This window comes from Pagrus pagrus (assembly GCF_965226575.1).
Source record: "Pagrus pagrus genome assembly, chromosome: 6".
NCBI classification, from domain to species: domain Eukaryota; kingdom Metazoa; phylum Chordata; class Actinopteri; order Spariformes; family Sparidae; genus Pagrus; species Pagrus pagrus.
The window spans coordinates 6,197,798-6,221,204 of NC_140190.1; the positions used below are offsets into that span (position 1 = coordinate 6,197,798).

Here is a 23,407-nt window from a genome sequence, read left to right on the forward strand (position 1 = left end):
GAACATTATTGGGATCACATACAACATTTTACTGTATACTTTTCCACTGGTAGTATTACAACACACAAGCTTTTATTTAATTTAAGCAAGGAATTACAAAGGAGTGCAGCAGTGCAGCAAAACATCTATTTGGGGCATTGCTGTGCAGCGGGCTTTGATCAGCTTTTAAAGGAAATCGATTGGAATTGTTGCTCTGCCCCAATTTGGAAGACATCTCATCAAACTGAGTTGCAAAGGGTCTAAGGACTACAAGTGTTCATTTTTGTTCCCCTAGTGCTGCAAATTTAGTAATTGACTCTGATTTTTGTCTTCAGGCAATAACCTAATAAGGCCATCCAAGGTTAATGATAGACCCTTTTTAGACTGGCTGAACGTCTGACACCGATATGTAGTGGTAGTGAAAAACAATTATTACTTACATGAGAGACACTCTGGGCAGAAGCCTCTGACATCTGAGAGAAACGTTGTTATTCTGTGTGTTATTCACTGCTATATTTTGTCAGTGCATCCAATGCCACAGTAGTTCAGACGCCGAGGATCCCAGCACTGTGTTGTGTTGCTGCTATGCAGCCGTCTCTTCCCAGGAACACCAGCACCACAAATCTTAGTGATTTAACATCTTTCCCATCCAAACAGCTGGAGTCAGCACAAGTGTCATGTGCCATTGCCAATCTGCTGTCATGGCGTCCTCTGCCAAACAATTTATCGCTTCCCCTCCTGCTTTATTAGCCATAGATTATGGGTGGTCGTGGACAGTCTAGAGCCTCTGCTGTCGAGGTAGCCTTGTAATTGACTCTGGGGAGGCATGGCGGATAATCATCTGAGCGTAAACCACAGTATCAGTAAAAAGCTGTTAAATACAACAGTTTCATTTCCACCATTCAGCAGGATTTCATTTATTTTTGTTTTCAGTTTGACCTGTTACTGTTACATGCTAGTTACAATGTTTTTTAACCATGCTAGCAGCACGTCTGTCATGCAGTCTATGACTTTCATCCTGACTGAACTATCTCAACTACTACTTGATGGATTTCCATTACCTTTTTTTACATACAGTCATGGTCCCCAGAGCATAAATCCTACATTTTGGTAAACCCCTTCCTGTAGCGCCACCAGCAGGTCAAAGTTTTCACTTATCCTGTTAAATATCGCAACATCTACAGAATGGACAGGCACACAGTTTGGTAGAGATGTTCATGGTTTCCAGATGATGAATCCTAATAACTTGAGTGATCTTGACTTTTTTGGATAGATTGCCATGAAATTCGCTGAACACAGTCAAGCTCCACACAGGATGAATTTTAGTAACCTTGGTGATCCCCTGATTTTGTGGGTCTACAAATACTTGCAACGTTAATGGCATTCGCATGAGCCTCAGCTGTAATTTATATTTATTGCTAACTAGCTCATTTTTGGATGCTGTACATGCCAACTAAGATGGTGACATGGTGAAATTATACATGTTAGAATTGTCGACGTTAGGATTATTAAATTGAATGTTTTCTTCTGTTTTGCAGAACTCTGGATCCTCGGCAGCCTCCACCCCCAGTGCTCCAGTGACTGGCTACAAGCGTATGGTCATTCCAACCCAGCCACCTCTGACTGCTACCAAGAGGTCTACGCCCAAACCTCAGGCTCCTGGGGGAGTCTCATCTATCCCCCCTTCCTCTGTCAGCCCAGCAGCCAAGCCTCAAAGCCACACAGCTCCTCAGCCTGTCCCAGCTTCCTACGCTACAGCCTCAACCCCAAGCCAGCCCACCTTCAATGTCCAGGTGAGGTCGGCCCAGCCTGGCCCCCAGCATCAAGTCCCAGGTGGGCCCCATTATGGCCAGCAGCCTATTCGCAGCCCTGCACAGGTGCAGTACATGCCTGCCCAGCCCAAAGGTCCTGACTTTGCATACGGACCACCACAGCCTGGCTTCTCCCCGATGTCTCACGGTGCATATCAAGAACAGCACCATCCAGGAGTACCCCAAGGCTTAATCTCCAGGAGACCTGAGCCAATTCCTGCCCAAGCATACCAACCTCCAGGCCCAAAGAAGACCTACATCACAGATGTACCACCAAGCTTGACTCCCTACACCTCTGGACCAGCTGTTCCACCAAAGGTAAGAATGTTTTTCATCATATGTGCAACATATTTGATCAGTGGGCATAATTTTTAGTTATTATAAACAAAATTAAAAAGTTACAGTAATTGTCTGGCCATTTATCCATCCATCCTTCCATCCATCCATCCATTGGGTTAAGCGTTAGTCTCCCAGCTACCTCTAGAGAATCCCAACCGTCCCCCGGCCAACTGGGGTATTTAATCCCTCCAGTGTGTTCTAGGTTTGCCCTGGGGCTTCCTCCCATTTAGATATCCCTGGAATACCTCCACAGGGAAGAGTCTGGAAGGCATCCTGATTGGATGCTTGAACCACCTTGTGAAGAAGAAAGTGTAGCAGTCCATCGTCAAACCTCTGTGGGATATTTAAGACCCTCTATATCAAAGTCTGCGTCCAGACATCATGGGAGGAAAGCTCATTTTGGCTCCTTGTATCCAAAATTAATTCATTTTTGCCGCTAGTCAGTCTCTATGACAATAGTTAAGGGTTTGAAACTCCTTCATATGCGTCAGTACCTTGCTCTCCATAGTAAACCATGGCCTCAGATGAAGTGCTGACCTCCATCTAATGAGCCCAGAAGGTCAGCAGATGTTTGGTTAAGTCATTCCTTGTCGTATTTTCGTTCATGGTATATAATATTTGATGAAATAAACATCTATGTGTGTTAATGTGTGGGTGGTTGTGTGTACAACAGTGCAAGTGGGTGTACAAGATTGTGTGTGTGTCAGTATAGTGTTTACTTCCATGCACATTTGGGTGTATATGTGTGTGTGTGTACAGTACGCATACATTTATGCAGAATCAGATGGCGGTGCAATGGAGAGCTGCTTACCATCTCTCATTGAAATGCTCAGAATAAACAGTTGTTTTAACCTTTATGAATTTTTGAAAGATCATCTCTGTTGGGGGGTTTACACCATCTGATTTCATTTGTCTCATCTCATATTCATGTGTATATATCTACCCACGCATTGTTAACCTACGCTTATTGCTTTATAGTGATATTTATTTTTTTCTTTAATTTTTAGGTTAAAACGTTTAAGTTCAAATTCTAAAGCTAAACACATGATTACTTGTCTGTGTGTGTGTGTGTGTGTGTGTGTGTGTGTGTGTGTGTGTGTGTGTGTGTGTGTGTGTGTGCGTGCCTGTGTGTGTATGTGTTGTCATGGGAAAAATGTGTTTCTGGACACACCTATTGGCATGGGAACGAACACAGTGTGGTTTTGAGTACTTTCCCAGGTGTTATGTTCAGGACAGATTTCTGTCAACGCAGTAGCTTCACAAGCGTTCAAGATGCAACCACCAAAACGTTACAGGTGTGTTGTTGAGATCAAAATGAAGACCAACTTTTGTCTGGTATCAAGGACCCTTTGTTTAAAATATTACACAGAATCTTAAGGTGTGAATCTGTCACACTTATTGCAAAGTTAATTTGTGCTGAGGAGAGAAAGTAAAAGGGAGTACAGAAAGATTGATAGGTGTAGCAACAGTAACTACGGAGGCAGGCTTCAGCAGATGGTCAATTAGACACTTTCAATACCTTGTGGACAGAGGCGATAAATGTTTTTCCATTTTAACTTTGATTTTAAACAAGGTTTAGATTCAAATTCTGTTCTTAAACAGTGTCCAAGTAACGGCTGTCACAAATCAGATTTGTACTACACAATTATCATGACCAAACAAATTCTGGATCACGATATTATTAACATCTATGTAACATTTGAAAACAAGGAATGCTCTCTGTCAAGTCTATCTTTAACTTTGTTAACTGTGTCTCTTTTTGGGCAAATAAATTACATTCAAAATACAAGTACAGGGAGGTAGAGAGAGTCTGTACCCATAACTGTACAAGCGACCAGTTGCTGTACACTTAATGAACAGTGAAAAGACAACCAGGTGAACCGATAAAGAAAAGATCCACAAGGCCTCACTTCTGCTCTGCATTATCTACACAATATGATCATATGTTGTTACATTATCAACATGATATCAATATTTCATTTCTTAAATATCACAGTTGTTCAAACACCCCTAGTCCAATGTGTACCATGTCAGTCACACAAAGGAATATAATTCTGACTACACACAAACAACACATTTATAATAAGATTGAAAAGCATTACATTTAATCTTGCCGACAGTGGTAAGAGTCTGTCATAGGCCCGGCTTCAACCCTTCAAAAGCATGCAAGATGTTGGGCCTTTTTATAGAACTGTGCACGACTGAGAAGAATTACAAAATAGTGCTATCCCTTAGAACAGGGTATTCAATGCCACAGAGACAGCTATTCTAATCTCAATATATCCAGCCGTCGACAATCTCTGGAAAGTGAAAGGCCCTTGAGTTTTGTTTAATTCAAGGATTTTATGCTGGTTCAAAATACAAACTGGGCCTCCCAGCCTCTGGGAATTGCTCATCAAGGACTGTATTTTACTAAATACAAATTAGCTTCAACATTGCGGAGAGTATCTTAAAAATAAGTCTAATTATATTTGTTCAGAACAAAAGTCTACATTTTGCTTGAAAAGCTCGCTTTGGTCCCAGTATGATGCATTATTAAAAAACAAAAGGTGGCGTTTAATAGATTTGTGAGCCTCTCTTTGATTTCAGATAAAAGCAAATCACTAATTTTACAGATATAGCGTTTGCTGGATATATTTGTCTCTCTTTCCCAAGGATATACTGTAGCAGGATAATGGGCTCTGTGTCTCCCTCCCCCCGTGCTTTATTTGAATGCTTTGAAACAAAATCGGGGAAACTTAATGCCCCATATGCACAAATTTAGCTTGACGATGTGCTATAAATGACTCTGTGGTGTCCCATCATGTTTGACCCGACCCCCCACCCTAAAACTTTTGTATCCAAACCTTAGCTCTAATCAGATTTTTTTGTTTATTTGTGCCCAGTATAGCAGATCTTTCACGCCAAAATAGACCAGAGACACTATAAAAGCAAGATTAGACTGAAAGCAAAATCTGTCATCTCTGCCTTTTATGATCATCACTCTGCCTGACCCAATGTCATGACACGTTCATAACATTTCACAAATGGTGTTAAATCTACTTAAAAGAAGTGGGTTGTGCCTCTTTTAATCTGTTGTGTAAATAAACCAAAACATAGTCAATTAAAGGAACTATTTAGATATTTGTCATAATTATCAAAAATTATCTCCACTCATTGAGAGTTAATGGTGATTTTATGTAATACCCGAGACTTTCTCAGTAGGGGGTCTGTGACTTTGATTGAGGACTTTATTCAAGAGATCAGTTCACATAATTGAGGGTATTCATAGAAGGTCAGTGTCATTAGAAGTCCAAGATGAACTCCTCGGATGAAATGCTATAAATGCAATGATCTAGACTTGTTCTGATTAGCTTGGCTGCTCTGCCCCCCACCTAACCCCAGCTCACCCCCTTCCACCCAGCACCCAATCCCCCAATACGTATCCTTACTCACACGTAAAGTGAAGGTGTAAAAACAGCTTCTCACATCAACAGGCTCCAAGGACGCTTAATTACCCAAATCCACGAGTGTTTGATCTCTATTGTAGTCCAAAAATTAACAGATTTCATGGCTGCCGGTTAACATACCAATTTCCACGAGTCTCTCCGTCTTTCCCGAAATTGGAGGAGAGCTAAGCTGGATGATGACTTGTGTTATTGCTGAGCTTGAGTGACGTTTGACAGGGGAGGATTATTTTGAACTGCTCAATCCCTGCAGCCAGTTAAAGCCCGCTTGAAGGTCAATGATGGTTTCAACTGTCAAACATGTTAAAATATCTGACGTTTCTCTGCCTTCTGGTCCTGGCCACTTTGCCTTTTGACCTGCATGAGAGCATTTGCATATGCTGCCATCAGGATGTGTCTAAAGACCATATTTGTGTGTGACCTGGAATTAACCTTTAATAGCAAATTTTCTTGACTGCCTTAAGAATGCAGTCAGCAATACTTGAACTTGAAAATCGTCCATATACACTGTCTGTGTAAACATTACTGCATTTTAATTCCTGATTTTTATTAAATCAAATTTACTTACATGTGCATCTGGAATACATCATAAACACCAGATCATTTTTATGAAGGGTAGTTTAAAGGTGCAATATGTAAGAAATGGCCACTTCAAATCACCAGAGTAACCGTTAACTGCTGCTAACTGGAGCTGCTGTTAGCTAGTTAACTCATTTAGCCGTGCATCTAGTGGTCCAGACTGGGAGCTTGTAGCGGCAGAAAGGCGTCATCGTAGCATCAAAACTGTTATTTCTTCATTTTGTTGATAATTTTAGTAAATTTTTTAATGTTTCCAAATAAAATTCCTACATGTTGCACATTTAACATAACAGGATGGAAACTGCAATGTGTCTCTAACCAGGTTCTGACCACCAAGGAATAGAAACCTATATAAAATCCAAAAGAAAAAATGACTGAATAAAAATAAAGTCTGAAAACCAATAAAACAAAATACCCAATCAAATTAAACAAGACTTCACTACTTATGTCACATTAGCACCAAAAAAACCCAGCTGTGAGTCAAACATTAAGGGTAGATTACAGGCTTTTAGTTTGACGACATGAAAGACTTTAATATGCAAGTACTGGGACCATGAGGGGGTGATTATAAGGATCTCTCATATGTAGTCATTCAAGTGCAGGAAAATTGAAGACGTGCAGTTCTTCATGTCAGTTATGAAGACATAATACAGGACTTAGGAAGTTGATATAACTGCATGTCTGCGGAGGTTATTCCCCAGAGGCTTCATGTAAATAAGGAATGAAGGGGAACCCGGCTAGACCCCTGGGGGACTCCAACAATCAAAAGAATTGGCATTTATAATGAGTAATAATAATAATAATAATAATAATAATAATAATAATAATAATAATTGGTTTTGTTTTTCTACTACTCGAAAACTCAACGACTCATAATATGCAGGATCCATATCCTGCAGTGTCAGAATATCACAGTAAAAGGAGCCGTCCACGAGAGGTACTTATATTTATGCCTGGAAAGGCGATCAGGTTGAAAATTTGCTGTGTTTACATCATAAGTGATGCCTTCTCCTCAGGTGATTGACCCCAGCTGCCCTACATTCAAGAACTTTGAGCAGCTCTTAAAAAAGCAAGCTGAGTGAGTGCAGGGTTACCAGCCCTGCTGTCGATTACCAGAGAGGATTCTTTGCTTGGTGCAGGGTTACCACGTGTAACTACAAAGTGAGAGCCCAGGGCTTCGATGAAATGAAGACATGTTATCTGCAGCCCTATGATCTTCTCTCTCTGTAGATGCACCTCGAAACAAATTACACTTTGTCCTACAACAAACAAACAAAATCTTTTTTTGAAACTATCTCCTGATAGATAAGTAGTCCTTTATTTAATACTGTATAGCTGCTTTGAAGTAGCCCTTATTAAAAAGCAAAAAATGTGTTCAGATAAGCGATTGGTAAATACATTCACTATCTTTTTCTGACCCCTGATGCATTTTCATTTAATTCACAGCACCATCAAACCATTCCTTTGTGAGCTCCCCCACATAGTTTTGTGTTTTTCTGCCGTCTTATCTACAGAATTTCCCTCTGGCTACAGAAAAAAAGAAATAAATACTTCCTTAGAATCCTAAGGAATTCTAGCAATCTATTTTTACTGAGCCATACAGGGTTAACACAACATCAGAAAATGCAGCCTGAAATTTTCCTTTTGAGAAAATTCTCATGTGTTTTCACATTTGTTTATTTGCTCTTCAAATGTCACTCTGTTTTAAGGATAAACGCAGAATTTCTATTTCTGTGTAGCAATTTCTGCCAAATGAACGTACAGTGGAGCTTTCAGAGAAATTTCACTGCTAAAATAAGCTTGTGTGTGTGTGTGTGTGTGTGTGTGTGTGTGTGTGTGTGTGTGTGTGTGTGTGTGTGTGTAAGTGTGTGTGTTGGTGTATGCACGCAATTTGGGTGAAAGTTGCCAGTAACGAACATGAAAATATATTTGAAAACATATTCTGTGCGATTTCTCAGACAGTGATATTGACTTTACAACTCAGTTGAAAAATGTGCCATGATTTAAAAAAAAAAGCACACCCACTCATATCTACAATAAGTATGATTACTCCAATTACACCTGTGAGCCGCTCTGCCCTTCCAACAATTTCTTAGTTTCTTCTCATATTGTTTGAGAAATAAAGATCACACAAAGACTCATGAAAAACAGGCCTATGACACACACAACGTTCATTGTAATTCAGACAAACAGCTTGAGTAATTGCTGAGAAATGCCAAATTCTACATAATGTTGCTTTAAGGCCTGACAAATGATAAGCTGATTATTTAAAACATTTGAAACTTGCATCATGTTTACTTGCTAGCAGTCTTTTCTTCTCTGCCTTTCCTGAGGCATTGATGTGTTTCTTGGCACTTTGAGTGCCACAGGAGTGAGTCCTAAAACACCAAAAGAAGTTAGCAATTTTGCACTCCGGTTCATCTTAGGAATCATGGAGGAACCAGTAAAAACATTACATATACATGAGATGCTGTGATTTCTGAATTTCATGATGGCACCAGAGGCCCTTAATTAAAAAAATAATTAAAAGGTAACCCCCAAAATGTTTTCATCAACACCAGCATGTATCTTGACTTGCGATCTCTTTTGGAAAATATCCCTTTTTCCATGTAGTGAATACCACAGCAGTGGGTCATTCAAGTTGACTCCTCTTGTAAACACAGAAAATATGACCCCTCTTGAAGGCACCATTTTCGATCCACATTATCATAGATATGTTTTTTACTCAAAGCAGCAACAGGCATCAGGTTGGGATGTGCATGACAATATGTTGTTGATGTTTTTATACTAGAGTGTGAACTTTGTGAGGTTTCAAAATATGATAGGGTTTGAGGCAGACTCTAGAAGGTGCATGGCTTTAGACACGGGAGGCTAAAAGGATATTTGTAACTTAATTCTTTGTCATTATGCATTTACAAAGTGGATACAGCTAATACTGCAAAGCCTCCTTGTAATAACTATACTGCTTATATAAATAATATTCTTGTAGTCATTTAAATATGAGTCCATGCAGAGACCCCATCACATACCACAGAAAAAGCCTCTCGAGGCAGTTAAATCCTCTCACTTTCCCTCCGCATGTCAGTTTGGAATATTAAATCTATTGGCATGTATCAGTTGACTGACTTATAACTTGTAACCATGCAGTGCACATTCTTCTCAGCAGTCATTACACCTCCAATGCAGGTCAGACTGTGTGACAGGGATCAGTTGGATGCCTCTGGCATTGCGCATGTACAAGCGACTGTGTATAATTAGTGTTGTGCCATGTTATTCGATGGCGTGGTGTTTGGTGGTGGTCCACATGGGCTCCGGTTACTGAATGCTTCATAGTCTAAAGGTCGGTTCACTAGACCTGATCCTTGAGGTCAGTGATGCAAAGTGGATCTCCTTATGTTTCGTTTTCTCATGCCAACACATCAGAAAGCTTCCTTCCAGTAGCTGCCTCCAGGCTTAAAACAGGGCTCTAACAAATCTCACATGCAAATTTAGCCATAAGCGACAACAGAAAATGAATTAGGCCCATTAAAGGTAACGAGGGCATTAGTAGCATTGATAAATATTGGGGAATATTATGTTAAAGTGAGTAATAGTCAAAGTATGGACCTTTTTGTGATATGCTTTGAATAATTAGTTAAAACATATATTGTCACTTTTCAGATACAGTGTGTGTTGGTCATCAGAAAATTAAAAAATGTTACAGTATTATGTGAGTTATGGCTACATTTAAAGGGGAATGATAGAGAGGGTTTTCATTCATAAAATGATTCCTGACTAATTAAGCTTTTTAATTATTTACCAGCATTCATGACAAACTCATAGAGTAGATTACAGAACAAACCACATCTAGTGTTCGCTAAATCAAACCAACAGCTGGAAAGTTAAAGGTACACTGTGGAGTTTTTGACCACTAGTAGTGCTGCAGAGTGATGTTTTTGTTTGTAACTCAGGACACATGTTCCTGACAATCGTTTCAGGCTTCTCTACCATGACCACATGACCAGTCCTTTGCGTTCTTTATGCTAGCATACTGGTATGGCTATCTGACACAACTAAATGGAACAGAGCCATTTATAGGTGTTTGTGATAACATTCAGCCGCTAAATGTAGCATTACATCCCCCACCTTCCATTGCATTCACATCACAACACCACTGTTGTTCGAATCATCTGCCCCCTTAAGTGGTTGACAGTTTGTGCACTAGCTAACGTTGCCAACGCTAGCTAGCAAATGTTACCCGAGCTAAGAAGAGCTCAGCTATTCCTAAGTCTTTTTCTAAATAACGGCACACAAACCTTGTCAGAAGCTGGTACCGACCGTCAGAATTCTTACACTGAGATAAACAATTTCAGATAAACAAGATGAACAATACTGTTTTTAAGGAAAATACTTTTATTCTGCACCTTTCTACAAGCTCTGTAGATTTATCATTCTTAAAAAAAGAATAATGATTTCTCTAAATAAAAATTATTGTCAATCTGACATTTAATGTTATAAGTGACACCTTTGTTTTCCTTGCTGTCAAGTCTGCCTGGCGAAAAGACTGTTAACTAAAGTTTATGATGCCATTCATTGATAGATTTGCAAAAAAGTTTATTGGTAAATACATTTCTATTACTTTTTCATATGACAAAAAACATCATAAACAGTATGGCTGTTTGTGTAATACCCCGCATCCGGTCTGATGTAGTTAGTGTACAGTAGACTTTAAGGTTTTCTGGTGAAAGTAAAATCTTCCCTGGAATTCAGTTTTCTCACCATAAATTAAATATAATTTTAATCATAAAATTCCTGAATGATGAAATTATGATTATTATAATTTTATGACACTATTCTTTAGTTTGTATTGTAGTCAACAGTAATTCCTCTTAAAACATCCTCTTAGATCATCAAGCTTATTTTGGGGAGTGTATGACAAGTGCACACATGCCAAATAACCACAGACATTGTTCTCAGGAAAAGATCATCAGCCAAGGTTCCCTGGAAATACCAGGACAATCACTGTCATTCACTCCTGGTGTTTTTCTATGAAATCACACACACAAATGCAGTTCTACTACTTTCCATCTAATATTAAACTGAACACAAAAAACAAACCAAAAGATTTCAACGTGTGGAGCTAAACCTCTAATTATCTACGAAAGCTTAGAAAGGGAATTGATTTGAAATCAAATGAAGCTCTTTGATTGATCATTTTTGAACATTAACTTGTTGTTTGCGCTCAAAAATGAAAGGCTGTGTCGTCTTTGATGTTATGTTTTTTAAGCTAGTTTGTTGATTGGCCGGTTCAGTCGGTCAGAGGTAACCCTCAGTAGATCAGAAGTCTTTGTCACATAACCGTTCATAAATAATAGGCCCTGCCACCCTCCTCTCCTCTGGCCCCCTCCGAGACGAACAGCATGGCTGGTAAATAACTGGCCGGATCGATAACTGTCATTGCAGTTCAGTGAGCCCCGGCAATCTAAAATGTCTGAGCGGTTTGTTTATTTTCTTGTTGTCGAACTCTCCTTGCTGGCCTGTAGTGAAGACATGCAGACGTATCCTGCAGTACTGAAATTATTCTGCACCTTTACATGTATTTGATTAATGATACTGTGGGTTTACAATCGATCATCTGACTGAAAATGAATTTAAATCAACTTAAATGAATGTAATTTATGTACAAGCTGTGTTAAACACAGTTGGTCAAGTATTTAAAGCTCTTTTTGTGATAGTGTGAAAATTGCAGGAGTTATTTAAAGAATTAATTTGAACAATTTAATTAAAAAGACGCACTGTTTGACTGTGTTAATGTACTGATCCAAGCCTTTTCCCTCCCAGTGCAATCTACATGAATGTATAAAGTTGTCCCAGATCAGTCGGACAACCAGTCAGCCAAGCCACCTGCATAAACAGTGGCCCCTGCTGGCTTCTTGTGGACATGGTCTCCTGTCAGCAGCACCTCTCTGCACATAAACAAGTTTTCTTTGTTTTTGGACTGCTGCTGACGCCAGATTCCTCTCTGCCCTCTTCACATCCTCCTCTGTCCGCAGAAGGACTGTTATCCGCCCCTGGCTCTGAATCCATGAAACGTGTGCACTTTCGAAACATTTTTTCCCATCAAGGAAGCGTCCGTCGGTGGATCAGGCTTTGTGTATCGTTGGCTCCGGCATCTTAGCGGTAGTGTTTGGTCAACAGATATCCTTCAGGGTATCATTCAGTTAGACCATGTAGTCGTTTAGGTGGAGAGGAGAAGGACATATCTCGGTTTGCTTAGGAGGTAAAATTACACAGGAGACGGACAACACTGTATTACAAAAGGGAAGTGCAGGTTGCCAATACATCGATTTTGAAGACATAACCTGTATGAATCTTCATTATGTCCACCGCATGCGTTTAAATATGGAACCGACGCTACCACATGAGGAAACAGCAGGGAAACACTTTGAGCTCTCACCCAAACCAGGGAAACCTGCATCCTGTGTAATATGGTGTTTGCTACTCTCACAGGATTGTAATGGTGCACAAAGAGACGCCAAATAAGTTTTATCTCTGTCCCGACAATTTGTGCAGTCATTTGTTGTTGTTGTTTTTTTTGTTTTTGTTTTTTTCAGATTGCTCGTGGCTCCCCTCTCTACACTCTCAGATTTTCAAATATCTGTTTGCAGGGGGATGTGTCAGTTCCGAACAGATGACCTAGTTTTTACACACGCACAATCTTACCAACATTGAAAGGCCCCTCTACATACATTACATGTCTGTGAACACTCTGAAATTCATCCCTTTATATGAATTCGGTGTACAGCAAAGATTTGAGTGGCTGTGGAGAATGTCAATTATGGCATTGGTTAATTTTTAATTATCGTCGGCTGTTCTGTACACAGCTGCTCTACAGTTGACTGTTATTTTTTTCCCAGCATTTAATTGGAGCTGAAACAGCATGACCTATTTTGTTTGGAGAGAATGTATACTTTATCTGTGCCTCCTCAGAAGGTGGCCTTGAGCTTAATATGCAGCGCTGCGATGGCTCCTCTCAAAAGTGTAATGCAGTACAGATTACTCATAACCTGTTTAACATCACAAGCAGCAAATTCATCAACTGGATTACGTAAAGCTGCTAACATGTCATTCTTTTAACAGATTCTTCAATTAAACATACAGCTGCTAGAAAAATGACAAAGCAACTTTGCAACAAATATTATTTTTGCTCAGACAAACCACTTTTTTCTTCTTCTTAGTAATACCCGCCGAGTCCTCATGCTGCTGAAAGTGGCATCTTGACATCACCTGCGTGATCAAAACAGAACTGTCCTTTGTATTATCATCAATATAACTCTGTCTGGTCAGTCTGACGAATGAGTCGCAGTAATGAGGAGCTCTCCAAGGTTTCTATTGAAGCTGTGTCACCGTGACACAAACAGTCTCTGGCTTTCAAAGGCAGTTGAGAAAATGGCTCTCTGCAATATGGAATCAAATAAAGCCATCCATTACAAACTGATGGCTCTTAATACACACATTTTCACAACAAAAAAAAAAAAGTATCTTTAAGTGTTTAACCCATATGTTTGATTCCAGACACACGACATGCTGTAGCCCCCCTCTCCTCAAAACACACGCACACACGCAAACACACACCAACTCACTGAGAGGATAGTGTGACTGATCCAGCAATCCTTTCATTGTTTTGCTAAAACAGAGTCGCCTAAGCTGCTATAATCACTCGTTTAGTGTTGCGGCAACAAATGCTTTTTTTAGATATTCCAATCCAATAAAAAAAAATTCAATCCCTCATGAACCCTAACTAATGCTCTGTCCATTTGCTGTTGTCGTCGTTAATATTACTATTATTTTAATAAGCCATTTCCCTTTCAAAGGCTCTGTGTCCATTTCAAATAATACCATTGTGATTTATGGGGGACAAAAGCTGCGATGTCAGATTGAGAGCTGGCTAAAGCTTCTCTTTTAAAAGCTTGAGTTAAAGCCGCAGCTCCATTGACACTAAAGAGCATTTTGTATTGTAAAGTCCATCATCATTTAATCTGTGGATAAATACTGTATGTCTGTGAGTGATTATGTCTTTCTTTAGTTTGTGCTGATCATGCAGGAAATGCTAAGCTATTGTCAAAGGTAAGACAATTGCTTTTGGTTTAAGGTGCAACGTTGCTCGTACAGGAAGTAAAGCAGAAGCGACACAGCTGATAGATGACTGCAGGTTTAGAGACACAGATTAGTGTTGTTGAGCAGTTGTCTTTCATTGGGCTCTTTCCACAGCGTTTGTACTTTTTCCCTTCTGGTTATCACTTTCAGCTCAGTGGTTTGTGCTGTTTATGCAGTGGCTTTCAATCTCATTGTCTTTGCACATTGCTTTTGTACTGTGCAGGAGAAAAAAGGAAAAAAAAAGTAGTGGCCTAAATATGGGACACGGCTCGTGATTCCTCAAAAGTTGAACTGAAATTTGAAGTCTCCTCATTTTTTTGTGTAAGGAAATGTTAACTTCTGTACTGTGGCTAATTTTACATTTTTCAAAAGAGGTTAAAATCAATGTTGGGCATATTTGTGGAAACATTGTCTGAGCTTTAAGCCTCTGGGATGGCTTTTTAGTTTTTTAGCGACAGCATCGTGACGAGACAACATCATGGTGTGGTGCTCACTGCAGAACGTCATATTCATACAGTATATTCAACAAACATTCATACAAGAACCCATTACCCCTTAACAAGTCCACATAGCTGTTAGAGTTCAAGTTATTTACAAGACAATTTTTAGTGGCCACAGATATTACACTGATCAAAAATTTTAACACTAATATCGAGGGCACTGTAGTCTGACTCACCGGATGTGGATTTTGGCCGCCAGTCTCTCCCTTCCACTATCTGAGTGTTAGCGCTTTCAACAACCACCTACGAGCTAACAACCTGCATGCAGAAAATGCCAAACCTGGTCACTAACAATACAAATGTAAACAAGCTAGCAGCTGTTACCTTTTCTTTCCCTGGGATTTAACCATTTTAACGTCAGGACACATCTCTCCATGTGCAAACCTTCCACCAAAACATGTTGCCTCCCGACACTATTTTGTAGGCGCATTGTTGCTGTACGTTGGGTTTTTGTGGCGGCCAAGACAATTGTGATTGGTCATGCTATATGAGGCTCATGCAGCAGTAATTGCATAGAATTTAAATTTTCATCTTTCACGTTTAAATTTCACGTTTTTGACCAAATAAGAACACAATACATATAATCTGGGTCCAGACAGCAGGAGGAATAAACTTTGCGTCCTTCTCACGTTAATGTGTAGCCTGTTGCATCATCATTGTGCCACAGCAGAGTTGACCTGCCGTGATTTATCCTACAGATCTGTAAGTTCCTCTTGTTCTGTACCGTAGCAGGTGACGATATGTAAATAGTTCCAGCTTCCCGTTCACCGGGACTCCTTTGTTCCACTTCCACTAACAAAGGTGTAGATCTGATGCCTTGAGAACAGTTGTCTCTCCTGTTCACTCTCTATCACTGCGGTGGGAGCAGGAAAGACAGAGCCTGAGGTTTGGTTCTTAGCGGGACACGATGCTGTCAGGGCATCAGGTGAGAGCACGTACTGAGGCCCCTCAGCCCTCGGCCCACCCCCCCACCTCCCACTCCACTCCTCACTTGATCAGTTCTGACACAATGCCAATTCCACAGTGGGTGGTGTTCACAGCTTTATTCATAGATGTGGCAGAGGAGCAGTGATCAGCTCCCAGACTCGGCTTTGTCTGCTCACCTTTCACTGTCATGCTGTATCAGGTTGCACGCAACAGTGGTCATTTACAGATGTTATTGTTGTTTCTGATTTTAAGTGGTCTGGCATTTAACAACTCTCTGAAAATTGTTTGTCAAGTGGATGGCATTTGATGGTCCATCAGGAAGACTTTCGGGGGTATTACAGCTGATGGGATTTCTGCCATTAAAAAGCAGATGGCAGATGACCTGAAACTATAAGCCTCGACATACTGGGGGAAACAGTGGAAAATAGGTGCAGCTGTTAACCCAGTCACCACTGAATTTAAGCACTAACTTCAATGAAACTGCGTCTGAGTATCCCGAGGGTGCAGGCAAACAATTTACTGAATTGAGCCAGACATAACTGAAAAACCATGTCTCCAGCACGTATAGTTGCTGTATGGTTTCTATTGTTGCCTCTGAAAAGCCGAACAGGAACTGCGAAGCAATCATAAAGCATGCAGGGAAGCAATTTCTTTCTCTTATTCAAGTGAAAAATTATTCCGTGCTGTCACAAAAGACTCCCTAACAAGGTGCTTTAAACTCTCTGGCAGTGCATTGCTGCAGGGTGTCAAAGAGTGGATAAGGTATAAATGAAGCTTAAACTCAAAAGTCTGTTTCTGGTAATAGCAGCATTTCGTTCCCTCTCCAATGTGCTTTTGATGTGGAGCTAAGATTAACAGTGTTAAATCGTCCTCTTCACTGTCTCAAACTAACAACACAGGCATAATGAGCACATTGTTGACAAGAAGAGCACGTCTTTGAGGTGTATGAATACTTACAGACTTATTATCTACTCTTTTATGCAGGTATCTGAATTCAACCCCTTTTCACGTATACCTCCATTGAACATTGTGTATTATGAATAACGAGTTGTATTAATTTGAGTCAACAATAGAGAAATATCAGAAATATTCCTTCATCTCCTCTTAATCCTCCATGATGCGATCCTGGCCGTTTATGGTTGAGTGGCCGAGGAGGCGCAAGGTGCCAAGAATTCCAAGAGCTCCGGCCCAGCTGCTCTCTAGAGAGCGCTCCGGCGTGGCAGAAAGATTTGCACATCGAACGTGTCGATCCCTCACGCTTAATGAGGCCTACTGTTTGGGCTTCCATTATCAGCCTGCTGCATCCCGAGCCAAGCCGAGCTAAAGTCATGCCTCGTAAAGTCCTGTTCGCTGTTTGATACATTGTGGACAGTAATCAGAGCTCAGCATTTCTCACCGTCTCTGGGAATAAAGTCGGTAGACAATTGCGTGTTGTCACACCAAATCTACTGCATATTTTGATTTCCAACTTTGAAAGGAGACCTATTATGTATTTTTTTTCTTACCTTCAGCATTTTATATCGGTGAATGTAAAAGATCTTGAATGTTAAAAAGGTCATAATCTGCATTGACAGAAGCTCCTCTCTCCTACAGAAAACGCTGCTCCTGAAACGCATCATCAGTAGTCCCGCCTTCAATTCCGTGACTTTGTGACATCACGCTACGTCACCATGTCACACATTTGCATAATTTATGCAGAGCGGCTAGTTTGGTAAATAAGAATTGATTTAGCACAGCTGATCTGTTGTTGTTAGCATTGCTGGCTCAGGCACGTGTGAGCTGACCAATCAGAGCAGACTTGGTATTCGTGGAGGGAGGGCCTTAAAGAGACAGTGTTTCAGATAGAGGGGGAATACAGAGCTGCAGCAGTGGACAGTACGAGAAAACTGAGCATTAAAGCATGTAAATCTATTCTAGTAGTAACCCAAAATAAAATGATGAACCTGAAATGAGCATAATATGTCTCCTTTAATGTGTTGTTTAAATTACAGCTGCTCTATATATATTATTGAAACTGTGACTGACACATACAATCATTCAAATTGATGAAAATTGCATGCATACAAATACAGTCGTCAATAATACCAGACGAGTTGTTTGGCGTGATGATCTTTCATTCTGAATACAAAACCATTTTTCACTCAATCTCCTATTGACAAATCTGATTCCTTTCTGTGACACGGTAAACCCGGGATAAATTAGTACAAAACCAAACCGGTCACTAAGATTCACCCGACTCCCACATGTCGCAATTAGGAACACATCAAAGGTCAGCTCAGATCTCGGCCCGTGTAACAATATTGAAAATCAAATCTACTGTAAAGATCCAGATCTGGAGAAGGTCGTCCGAGTGTCACAGATTTCTGAAAAAGCTCAGCCACGCAGCAAGAAAAGAGTCAAGTTCAGGCCTCCAGGGTTTCTGCAAAGGACACACACACCTGTGACGGGATTGGACCGTAAGCCTCGGCTCGGGGGCGGGGGTGGGGTGATGAGGGGCACTGCGGATGATTGGCAGAAAATGTCAGGCACAACACGTCAGCCCCATACAGACACACAGCAGGCAGATGTCAGAGACTGCATGATAAGAGGGAGGGCAGGCTCACAAGGAAAGGAAGGAAGTGGCATCTTCAGAGAGTTATGTCATCCTTCTGAAATCTCTGAAAGATTTGGCCTCAACACAGCTCACACCTGAAGTCTTTTGTGCTCAGAGTATGACTAAATTACTATCTCCTGACCTATCACCTAAATGTGCAAGACTTAAAAGTGTCTTTCTTCTAATGTTTGCCTCCCCTTTCCCTCTGTTATCATTATTTTCCAAAATACAAGGATTAGTCAGGGTCACATTTATTTATTTTTTTTCCTCATGCTCGTATTGAACAGAAGGATATGCACAACCTTCTGGGCTGCACCACCACTGGGGCCTGAGCCAGGGTCAGATATCTCAGAGGGAAAAGGCAGACTCAAGACCATCTACTGCATGTTGATTACCGTGAATGTGTTTTGTTTGACCTTGCGAGCTACATCCTGATTTATTGAAGTCAGGTTTTTGTGAAGTCGAACCCAGACAGATTTTGTTAAGCAATACATTCTGGCACTATTCCTTTGCATGTTAAGCAGCACTTATATCACATAGACCACAGGTGATATCCATCAGTGAGGTGGGAATAAATGCACGAAAAACTCTTGAAATGTTCTTCATTACCTCAGTCGACTTGGTGAATCACAACTACGTTCTTTCCTGGTCCTCAGGGGAGTGCTCCCGTCGCCCACCCTGAAGATGAGCTGGAGCGCCTGACCAAGAAGATGCTGTTTGACATGGACAACCCACCATCTGAGGAATACTTTGGTAAGAAGATCACTTATCTCACACACATGGCATGCAGCAGTTGGTGTAAATGACATGTAATGATAATTTCATAATCTATCTAATAGAGGTTGAAACCCTCATCCTATTATACTTTTATTTGATTATTTTGATTGTTTTCTGACGTATTCGCGTTCGCTAGTTTAAGTATGCTAGCCAGGCTTGGATGGGTTCTATTTTATGTTAACTGCAAAAGGTAGAAAGCAGATTACTACATTACCACTAATTTGTTAATGTTGCTTTTTTAAAAATGTTTAAATAATTAAAAACTACCGTGTTTGGCCACTTTCATCTTGCTGCTATGAAACATTTCTTGCTAGTATGACACATTTTAGCCTCAAAATGTCAATAAAATACAATTAGTGATAAAACAATGTGACATAAAATAACATGAAATAAACCACAACAAAATGTCAAACTCATTGACTGTATGTAAAGATCAACATCATGACAGCTCCCTCAAAGTGAAGCCAAAACGTCTCGACCATCCCCTGGTGGCTGGCCCCCCTTTCCAAAAGCTTATTGTATTGATTTATTTAACAGTTATTAAACCAGGAAGTCTCTTGAGATGCACTATTTATGACAGACCAGTCCAAAATGCACATGTCAACATACACACATTGTGCGCTCTCTCTCACACACACACCCACACACACACACAATATTAATAAATACTCTTCTTGCTCTAATTTCGTAATATCACATTGTAACAGGACAACTTTCCTTGTGAATGTTACGAATCACCAGACAAAAGAATATAACCATCCCTGCTATAAGTGGCCCTATGTTCTCTGGCACACAACAACATGCACTTCATAATGTAGCATTCATAGGTGAGAGTAGCCTGGTGGCTAAAATTAGCCCATGAGTCACTGTTTGATTCACATGTATAATATAGAAAGCTTAACAAGCATGCACACGTCGCACACACACACACACACACACACACACACACACACACACACACACACACATACATATTGCAAAGCAGTTCTGCAGACATTAGCACAGGGAGTGTGATCTCGTTAGGAGCGCTCACTCTGTCACTTTTCACTGTGATGTTTTGTTAAACTAAAAGAAGAAACAAACAATCAGTGCCTCCATTATTTTAAAGACACTTATCCAAATCTACAGGTTGTACTACAAAGCCAAAGCTATGGCACATTTATGTCGATAAAGGCTAAATTAATTGGGATAGTGGGTTAATAGAATAAAACTGGCATTGGGTTTCTTAGATTAGTGCACCCAGTGACCCACAAAGTTAGTTTTTTGTACCACAGGAACAATGTTTTTGGAAAATGTCTGGAGGCTGTCGAGTACAGTGTAGGTGTGTATGATACAGACAAGGTTAACCCCGTATTCTTGGTGCTTCCTTTCTGTTGATTTCCCAGTGTAGACACAGCAGCATATCTACCAGTCTGGGAAACAGTCCTCAAGGTAGAGTCTCAAAACTATATCAATGTGATCAAAGGACAAGGCACAACTCCTTCTCAGGGTATAATGAGAATAAGAGATAAAGGCTCCGGACAGATGAAACATCCTGATTTTGATGAAACTCTGTATCCTGTCTGATTGTCCACTGTTATTATTCTTTATTTATTTTTATTATTTTTTTTAACAGTTTTTCTCTCCCATTTTTCTCTGTGAAACGCTCGATATTTAATTTGTGCTCATTTGAAAAAAATATATAACTGCCAGGATTTAACAAAATACAATTTTAATACTATTTCGCAAAATAGGATTCAAAAGACAAGGATTCTGTGCATTTATATTTAATTTCTATTTTTCCGCCCTCTGTACCCTGTGCTGCCAGCGAGTGCCATCCCTCTGCTGCTTTCTCTTCTCTAGCCTTTAATCCCCTTTGCCCTGGAATTAGTTCCCATGCCCATTAGATACCTCACTCAATACATTCAATGGGGCTCTGGAGCAGGCTTTATATCAGCACATAATCACACAGCACACCATGATAGCATGTGTAGGTGTATTATAGCTACAGGGACATGTATTTAACTGGTATTAAGGGATATTCGGCTTCACGTTGGTGCGCACTGATGTAAAAACCTTAATTGGTTCACATTAGACATAGGTCAAATGGATCTGCTGGCTTAAGCAAAGTGTAGTCATTTTACAGAGGAATGGCCCTCAATGCCTTGTTGGCCTAATTTTTGGGTGAATGTGTATGCGAAGCAGACCTGGCATGAACTCTGTGCGCTGCTATACCATGCATGCACTCACTACTGTTTGCCAACTATAAGGCTGACTGGCTGAAGGCTGGTAAAACAAGGACAGGGGAGAAATGGGTCATATGTGAGCTGAGGTAGCCAGAACAAGTTAGGGATAGCGTGTGCGTCTCTAGCTGACAGCGGCTGGCTGTTACTGGATTGGAGAGGGGGAGGGAGGAGGGTCATCCTGTGGTTAAACAAGGCGACAGCTGAATTAACGGAGGGAAAGAAAGAGGATGAGGGCAGGAGCCTTCGACTGAGGTGACTGCAGGGACTCATTAGGAGAGAGTTCAAGCACAGACACATGCTGCTTTGCAAATCCACAGAGCCCCCCCGTCCTCCCCCGCTGAATAATGCACATATAGCCACTACACTGATGTTAAAACTGACTTTAGTCCGACATGTTCCTCACTGTATATCCAGGGCTGTGGGAGAATCAGTCCCAAGGCGTGAGACTTTTGTAATTACAAAGAATCTAATGGCACACAAGCCTCTTCTTTTTTGGTGGGGTTCAGGGGGAAGAGGGCTAGCAGAACCCTAAGGCTAGTAATTAACAAGATTAATCAAAGTGGGGCTGCGATCTCTGGTGCACTACTGGACTGGATCATTGTCTTCCTATAGCAAAGTTTTATTGGTGTCACTAATGTCTTTGATGAGCTTCTTATCTGAAACAGTGGGTTTTCATTGGTCCAGAGGGGGTTAATTGAATTGAATTACTGTTACACTCTGACTCTGATGTCACAGGGAAACTTTTCATTAGACTCAATGAGGCTCCATCCGTAGCTCATGAGTTACACAACATCATTATGCTCTTTTTACAACAAATTCAGTCCAGCAATTACACCGGTCACGTCTTTGAAGACTTTTCTGTGACAAAACGGGCACATGAAAAGCAGCCGTTTGTCAAACGCAAACGCCTCTCAAACTGTAAAAAACCTGAAAATGATGCACTATAGAAGAACGGCTTTTCTTGCGAGAAACCCAGTTTGCAAGCCAGAAATTCCTCCTATGATTGAAGCTTCTTTGAAAAGCAACTGATTAGTCCTGATTTAGAGTTCCAGATTAGATTTGAGTAATCTGAAAGAGCCTTTTCTCCAAATGTCATCATCCGTCATATTTAATCCACTTAGGTTGTGCGTAGGTGTACTGTGTTTGTGGAAATCTAATAAGACACAGCTACTCAGCTCGCAGTACAGATGCCTTGGCATTTGTGCATCAGAGGAACTTACAATATTTTGTCATCACTACATTTCTGTCAACCAAAACCAGGACATAAAGCTAAATAATTGAAAGGATGCGATGCTTTGCATTATTTACAATTAGTGGTGATGATACTTATGCAGTGTGGTTCATTCTGCCGCAGAGAATCTGTTTTTATTTCTCCTTTAATACCAAAATGACAAGTTGAGGATTCCTTCATGTGATACAAGACTTTCAGTATTTCACTGTATAGAATTAAGGAAGATGTGAAATTTTAATATCCAATCAATATTTATACAGAGTGATTTTCCAGAGGGATTTCTGAGCCGTGGCATAAATGTTTTTGTAATGTTATTATCAGATGGTAGGGAGACAGTCATTGGAAATAAGCAGAGAGATTCATTTGGGCATACTGTACTCCACGCAGGACTCTCAGCTGTCGGAAAAGCCTTTCCTCCTGGTTTGAGCTCGCCTTTGTTTTATGATAAGAGCCGGAGAAGAAAAGGCAGGCTTTGCCATTTTTCCTCATAATGTCAGCTGGAGGAGCCCTCATAATTTATAAGACACCTCACATGAAATGTTCATGAGGAATCTTGGAAGAGATACAAATGGCAGTGTAGCTCCAGTAACAGTACAGGCCAGAGGAGTCAGAACAGATCAGCTAAGGTAATTGGGTCAGAAAAAGTTTAGGTTCACACAGTACGCTCTTGTGGAGCTGCCTGCCTTTCTTTATAACACAACTGAGCATCATAACTTAATGTATTAATAGGCTTCCAGTTTAGACAGCTTTGTGCATTGTCTAAGATACTCTGGTGGAATTCATTTGCATATTACTGAGGTCGCCCTCAGCAACCTCTTAGGAGTTTGCTTTTAGATGTGTCTCTACATGTCATAACAAGTGGGA

At 40.5% G+C, this 23,407-nt stretch overlaps 1 protein-coding gene across 1 annotated transcript in view; it reads left to right on the forward strand.

Moving 5' to 3' along the window:
- The window catches only part of lpp (LIM domain containing preferred translocation partner in lipoma), a 152,585-nt gene that overhangs the window by 91,368 nt on the left and 37,810 nt on the right, over positions 1 to 23,407 (forward strand). The window contains exons 7-8 of the mRNA XM_084354004.1: positions 1,518 to 2,108; positions 18,967 to 19,063. Of these exons, the coding sequence (XP_084210130.1) occupies positions 1,518 to 2,108; positions 18,967 to 19,063 (688 nt within the window). The remainder of the gene's footprint in view (positions 1 to 1,517; positions 2,109 to 18,966; positions 19,064 to 23,407) is intronic.